The sequence below is a fragment of the Salmo salar genome, chromosome ssa15 (genome assembly GCF_905237065.1).
Source record: "Salmo salar chromosome ssa15, Ssal_v3.1, whole genome shotgun sequence".
NCBI classification, from domain to species: domain Eukaryota; kingdom Metazoa; phylum Chordata; class Actinopteri; order Salmoniformes; family Salmonidae; genus Salmo; species Salmo salar.
The window spans coordinates 102,148,180-102,155,900 of NC_059456.1; the positions used below are offsets into that span (position 1 = coordinate 102,148,180).

General features: G+C 44.9%; 1 protein-coding gene and 1 long non-coding RNA gene across 2 annotated transcripts in view; one reads left to right on the top strand and one right to left on the bottom strand.

The window, feature by feature from the left end:
- The window catches only part of LOC106572845 (sodium-dependent neutral amino acid transporter SLC6A17), a 43,063-nt gene that overhangs the window by 21,024 nt on the left and 14,318 nt on the right, over positions 1-7,721 (top strand). Inside the window, exons 4-5 of the mRNA XM_045696453.1 lie at positions 1,813-1,942; positions 3,353-3,534. Coding sequence (XP_045552409.1) covers positions 1,813-1,942; positions 3,353-3,534 — 312 coding nt within the window. The remainder of the gene's footprint in view (positions 1-1,812; positions 1,943-3,352; positions 3,535-7,721) is intronic.
- LOC123727369 (uncharacterized) lies at positions 712-2,286 on the bottom strand. The gene is made up of 3 exons (XR_006759361.1): positions 2,092-2,286; positions 1,794-1,939; positions 712-750 (listed from the first exon to the last, which is right to left on the bottom strand). It is a non-coding gene; the product is annotated as an uncharacterized lncRNA (long non-coding RNA).

The window sequence follows — 7,721 nt, forward strand, 5'->3', positions numbered from 1 at the left end:
AATCCTTCCCACAGTAGCAGCTTCCCTCAGAAATCCTTCCCACAGTAGCAGCTTCCCTCAGAAATCCTTCCCACAGTAGCAGCTTCCCACAGAAGGTCTACCCACATTAGCAGCTTCCCACAGAAGGCCTTCCCACAGTAGCAGCTTCCCTCAGAAGGCCTTCCCACAGTAGCAGCTTCCCTCAAATCAAATCAAATTTATTTATATAGCCCTTCTTACATCAGCTGATATCTCAAAGTGCTGTACAGAAACCCAGCCTAAAACCCCAAACAGCAAGCAATGCAGGTGTAGAAGCACGGTGGCTAGGAAAAACTCCCTAGAAAGGCCAAAACCTAGGAAGAAACCTAGAGAGGAACCAGGCTATGAGGGGTGGCCAGTCCTCTTCTGGCTGTGCCGGGTGGAGATTATAACAGAACATGGCCAAGATGTTCAAATGTTCATAAATGACCAGTATGGTCAAATAATAATAATCACAGTAGTTGTCGAGGGTGCAACAAGTCAGCACTTCAAGAGTAAATGTCAGTTGGCTTTTCATAGCCGATCATTGAGAGTATCTCTACCGCTCCTGCTGTCTCTAGAGAGTTGAAAACAGCAGGTCTGGGACAGGTAGCACGTCCGGTGAACAGGTCAGGGTTCCATAGCCGCAGGCAGAACAGTTGAAACTGGAGCAGCAGCACGGCCAGGTGGACTGGGGACAGCAAAGAGTCATCATGTCAGGTAGTCCTGAGGCATGGTCCTAGGGCTCAGGTCCTCCGAGAGAGAGAAAGAAAGAAAGAAAGAAAGAAAGAAAGAAAGAAAGAAAGAAAGAAAGAAAGAAAGAAAGAGAGAGAGAATTAGAGAGAGCATACTTAAATTCACACAGGACACCGGATAAGACAGGAGAAATACTCCAGATATAACAGACTGACGCTAGCCCCCCGACACATAAACTACTGCAGCATAAATGAGGGAAGCTGCTTCTGTGGGAAGGCCTTCTGTATTGGGCATTCATCTTTGAATGAAGCATTGTATTGGGCATTCATCTTTGAATGAAGCATTGTATTGGGCATTCATCTTAGAATGAAGCATTGTATTGGGCATTCGTCTTAGAATGAAGCATTGTATTGGGCATTCGTCTTAGAATGAAGCATTGTATTGGGCATTCGTCTTAGAATGAAGCATTGTATTGGGCATTCGTCTTAGAATGAAGCATTGTGTTGGGCATTCGTCTTAGAATGAAGCATTGTATTGGGCATACATTCTAAGTGGTATGCTGTACTGTGGATATTGCATGTTGCAGTCAGTGCAGGAGGCCTTATAGCAATATGCAGCCCTAAGGCAGAGGCAGTGAGGGCTGAGGCATAGGCAGTGAGGGCTGAGGCAGAGGCAGTGAGGGCTGAGGCAGGCTGGATGTAACACTAGGAGCTCAGCTCTGCCCAGAAGCTATAAATACGACCACAGACGACCAGCTAGACCACTGCTGGAAGAACACACTTCTATTATTCATAGACACTTCAGCTGTGGGCTACACGAGTGTCTGAGCAGAGAACACAGGAGAAGCGTTCCTGTTCGTATAGCCTACAGAATGTAAATTGAGTTGCCTTGTGTGTTGGGTGTTGTGTTGGCTAGGAAAGCTGTGTGTTTGTGTAACTAGACTACACTACCCTTTGGTTGATGGAAGCTCTGAAATGCTAACGGTTTCCCACAACGTAGCAAATTAACAATATAAATTCACCTGAATACAAAAAAAAAATAGATGTTTTGTGGGTTGAGTAATAACAAAGGTTTCTTGGAAGACCTAAGGATCGTTCTACCTCTCCTGTCTCTCTCCAGGTGTGTGGCTTCGTGGGCCTTTACTACAACGTGATCATCGGCTGGAGTATCTTCTACTTCTTCCAGTCCTTCCAGTACCCACTGCCCTGGGCAGAGTGCCCCATCAGGGTGGTCAATGGAAGCCAAGCTAGTGAGTACAAAACACAAAATACTCTCAAAATGTACAGACAACTAACACTAACGTAAATGCTAACGTACAGACAACTAACACTAACATGCTAACGTAAATGCTAATGTGAGGTGAGTGGATGAGCTAAAGGCTAACATAGGGTTCCCTACCTCCTGCCTCTTGACTGTGTGCTGCGGCTGCCAGCCGTCACTCCGCAGGGCATGCTGAATACTCACAGAGACTGGGTCATATGTTCTGACATGATGCAGCATCAGAGCTGCTCTCTCAGATCAGTTAAGGACTGTCCCACCCAGTTCAGCTCAGCAGATAGACGGCAGATAGACGGCAGACAGACAGATAGATAGCAAGACGGCGGATAAACAGCTAGACGGCGGATAGACAGCTAGAAGGCAGATAGACAGCTAGAAGGCAGACAGACAGCTAGAAGGCAGATAGACAGCTAGAAGGCAGACAGACAGCTAGAAGGCAGATAGACAGCTAGAAGGCAGACAGACAGCTAGAAGGCAGACAGACAGCTAGAAGGCAGATAGACAGCTAGAAGGCAGACAGACAGCTAGAAGGCAGATAGACAGCTAGAAGGCAGACAGACAGCTAGAAGGCAGATAGACAGCTAGAAGGCAGACAGACAGACAGACAGACAGACAGACAGACAGACAGACAGACAGACAGACAGACAGACAGACAGACAGACAGACAGACAGCTAGAAGGCAGACAGACAGACAGACAGACAGACAGACAGACAGACAGACAGACAGACAGACAGACAGACAGACAGACAGACAGACAGACAGACAGACAGACAGACAGACAGACAGACAGACAGACAGACAGACAGACAGACAGACAGATAGATAGATAGATAGATAGATAGATAGATAGATAGATAGATAGATAGATAGATAGATAGATAGATAGATAGATAGATAGATAGATAGATAGATAGATAGATAGATAGATAGATAGATAGATAGATAGATAGATAGATAGACAGATTCACTACCGCACCATCTTAGACTTTGCTCTATTTCTATTTCTCACTCCACATTTCTCAAACCTTGTCCCCCTCTCTCTCCTCTCTCCTCTCCCTCTCACCCATCTCTCTTCCCCTCTCTCCTCCCTTTCTCCTCCTCCTCCTCCCCCTCTCCCATCTCCCCTCTCTCCTCCCCCTCTCCCCTTCTCCTCCCCCTCTCCCCTTCTCGCCTCTCTCATCCCCCTCTCCCCTATCCCCTCTCTTCTCCCCCCTCTCTGTTCTCCTCCCCCTCTTTATCTTCCCCTCTCCTCCCCCTTCTCCTCCTCCTCTCCCCTCTCACCTATCTCCTCCCTCTCTACCCCTCTCCCCTTCTCGCCTCTCTCCTCCCTCTCCCCTCTCTCCTCTCCCCTCTCCCCTCTCTCCTCCCCTCCTCTTCTAGTAATCGAACCGGAGTGTGAAAAGTCTTCTGCAACCACCTACTTCTGGTACCGGCAGACCTTGAACATCACCAGCACCATCGAGGACAGTGGAGGCCTCAACTGGAAGATGACCCTGTCCCTGTTCGCCGCCTGGCTCATCGTCTGTCTGGCAGTGATCAAGGGTATTCAGTCATCTGGGAAGGTAACAGGCTGAGACACATATACAGTTGAAGTTGGAAGTTTACATACACTTAGGTTGGAGTCATTAAATCTCGTTTTTCAACCACTCCAAAAATGTCTTGTTAACAAACTATAGTTTTGGCAAGTCGGTTAGGACATCTACTTTGTGCATGACACAAGTCATTTTTACAACAATTGTTTACAGACAGATTATTTCACTTATAATTCCCTGTATCACAATTCCAGTGGGTCAGAAGTTTACATACACTAAGTTGACTGTGCCTTTAAACAGCTTGGAAAATTCCAGAAAATGATGTCAGGGCTTTAGAAGCTTCTGATAGGCTAATTGACATCATTTGCGTCAATTGGAGGTGTACCTGTGGATGAATTTCAAGGCCTACCTTCAAACTCAGTGCCTCTTTGCTTGACATCATGGGAATATCAAAAGAAATCAGCCAAGACATCAGAAAAAAAAATGTAGACCTCCACAAGTCTGGTTCATCCTTTGGAGCAATTTCCAAATGCCTGAAGGTACCACGTTCATCTGTACAAACAATAGTACGCAAGTATAAACACCATGGGACCACGCAGCCGGCATACCAGGAAAGAGATGCGTTCTGTCTCCTAGAGATTAATGTACTTTGGTGCGAAAAGTGCAAATCAATCCCAGAACAACACAAGGACCTTGTGAAGATGCTGGAGGAAACAGGTACAAAGTATCTATATCCACAGTCAAACGAGTCCTATATCGATATAACCTGAAAGGCTGCTCAACAAGGAAGAAGCCACTGCTCCAAAACCACAATAAAAAACACAGACTACGGTTTGCAACTGCACATAGGGACGAAGATCGTACTTTTTGGAGAAATGTCCTCTGGTCTGATGAAACTAAAATAGAACTGTTTGGCCATAATGACCATATTTATGTTTGGAGGAAAAAGGGAGAGGCTTGCAAGTCAAAGAACACCATCCCAACCGTGAAGCACGGGGGTGGCAGCATCCTGTTGTGGGGGTGCTTTGCTGCAGGAGGGACTGGTGCACTTCACAAAATAGATGGCTTCATGAGGGAGGAAAATTATGTGGATATATTGAAGCAACATCTCAAGACATCAGTCAGGAAGTTAAAGCTTGGTCGCAAATGGGTCTTCCAAATGGAGAATGACCTCAAGCATACTTCCAAAGTTGTGGCAAAATGGCTTAAGTGCAAACAAAGTCAAGCTATTGGAGTGGCCATCACAAAGCCCTGACCTCAATCCTATACAACATTTGTTGGCAGAACTGAAAAAGCGTGTACGAGCAAGGATGCCAACAAACCTGACTCAGTTACACCAGCTCTGTCAGGAGGAATGGGCCAAAATTCACCAAACTTTTATTTTATTTTTTTATTTTTTCTTGTGGAATGCTACCTGAAACGTTTGACCCAAGTTAAACAATTTAAAGGCAATGCTACCAAATATGAATTGAGTGTATGTAAACTTTTGACCCACTGGGAATGTGATGAAAGAAATAAAAGCTGAAATAAATCATTCTCTCTACTATTATTCTGACATTTCACATACTTAAAATAAAGTGGTGATCCTAACTGACCTAAGACAGGGATTTTTTACTAGGATTAAATGTCAGGAATTGTGAAAAGTTCAGTTTAAATGTATTTGGCTAAGGTGTATGTAAACATCTGACTTCAACGTTACATAAAGTACATATGTGTTTATAAACTAGGTGTTTCCAGCCCTGAATGCTAATGGGCTGACAGCCGTGGTATATCAGACATAATAAACTGGGTGGTTTGAGCCCTGAATGCTAATGGGCTGACAGCCGTGATATATCAGACATAATAAACTGGGTGGTTCGAGCCCTGAATACTAATGGGCTGACAGCTGTAGTATATCAGACCATATACCACGTGTATGACAAAACATTTATTTTTACTGCTCTAATTAACGTTTGTAACCAGTTTATAATAGCAATAAGACACCTCGGTGGTTTGTGATATATGGCCAATATACCACAGCTAAGGGCTGTATCCAGACACTCCGCGATGCGTCGTGCATAAGAATATCCCTTAGCCGTGGTATATTGGCCATATACCACACCTCCTCGTGCCTTATTGGTTAAATACACTATCTGAAGGTATATATGGCTCTGGAAAGGTACAGGGCCGGGGTCGTTGTCTTCCAACTGCTACTGTATGTTGTTGTAACGGGATTCTGTGGGGGAGGGGTTACTTGAAAAAGAAACACTGGTATTGCTGAACCTTCTACTTTGAGATCTATTCAGTTGTTTGTGGAGTGTTAGAGAATACTAGTGTGCTGGAGTTTCTACTGTTTCAAATCCAGATATTTCCCTATAGACTTTCAATAACTACCACACTGTATGAAGATGTGTCCTGTCATGTGTATACGTCTAGTGATTTTCATGAAGAGTTTTATACTGGCTAAACTGTGACGCAGCTTATGGTGAGAAAGGTTAAAATGCTTAGCATATCACGATTCAATACTATTTGTGTATTTTCTTATGTTATGGGGAAAGAAGCACGCAAAATGTATGAGATTAGTCTTTATTTTTATTTAACCTTTATTTAACTAGGCAAGTCTTAAGAGGTTAGTCTTAAGAGGCCACTAGGCTCCGTGTGGTTATATAATACACTATATATACAAAAGTATGTGGACGCCCCTTCAAATTAGTGGATTCGGCTATTTCAGCCACACCCGTTGCTGACAGGTGTATAGAATCGAGCACACAGCCATGCAATCTCCATAGACAAACATGTACAGTAGAATAGCCTTACTGAGGAGCTAAGTGACTTTCAAAGTGGCACCGTCATAGGATGCCACCTTTCCAACAAGTCAGTTCATCAGGTTTCTGCCCTGCTAGAGCTGCCCCCAGTCAACTGTAAGTACTGTTATTGTGAAGTGGAAACATCTTGTAACAACAACGGCTCAGCCACTAAGTGGTCGGCCACACAAGCTCACAGAACGGGACCGCTGAGTGCTGAAGCATGTAGCACGTAAAAATAGTCTGTCCTCAGTTGTAACACTCACTACTGAGTTCCAAACTGCCTCTGGAAGCAACGTCAGCACAAGAACTGTTAGTCGGGAGCTTCATGAAATGGGTTTCCGTGGCCGAGCAGCCGCACACAAGCCTAAGATCACCATGCGCAATGCCAAGCGTCAGCTGGAGTGGTGTAAAGCTCGCCGCCATTGGACTCTGGAGCAGTGGAAACGCGTTCTCTGGAGTGATGAATCACACTTCACCATCTGGCAGTCCAATAGAGGAATCTGGGTTTGGCGGATGCCAGGAGAACGCTACCTGCCACAATGTACAGTGCCAACTGTAAAGTTTGGTGGAGGAGGAATAATGGTCTGGGGCTGTTTTTCATGGTTCAGGCTAGGTCCCTTAGTTCCAGTGAAGGGAAATCTTAATGCTACAGCACACAATGACATTCTAGACGATTCTGTGCTTCCAACTTTGTGGCAACAGCTTGGGGAAGGCCCTTTCCTGTTTCAGCATGACAATGCCCCCGTGCACAAAGCAAGGTCCATACAGAAATGGTTTGTTGAGATTGTTGTGGAAGAACTTGACTGGCCTGCACAGAGCCCTGACCTCAACTCCATCGAACACCTTTAGGATGAATTGGAACACCAACTGCGAGCCAGGCCTGATCTCCCAACATCAGTGCCCGACCTCACTAATGCTCTTGTGGCTGAATAGAAGCAAGTCCCTGCAGCAATGTGGGTAGATAGATGGTAGATAGTGGAAAGCCTTAAAAGCTGTAATAGCAACAAGGGGAGGGGGGGCAACTCCATTTTAATGCCTATGATTTTGGAATGAGATGTTCAACGAGCAGGTGTCCACATACTTTTGGTCATATAGTGTATGTTAGCTGGCTCACGACTCTATGATTACATCCCAAATGGCACCCTATTCCCTATATAGTGCAACATGTAGCACATAGGGTGCCATTTGAGATTCAGAATAACAATGTGCTTTCATCTCAGTCCAAACAATGAGTCATGATCACAACACAACAGCCAACCCACATTGTGGAATAGGGAAATACATAAGAGACAATGTGGATTAGGGAAATGCATAAGAGACTTTGTGGAATAGGGAAATACATAAGAGACAATGTGGATTAGGGAAATGCATAAGAGACATTGTGGAATAGGGAAATACATAAGAGACAATGTGGATTAGGGAAATACATAA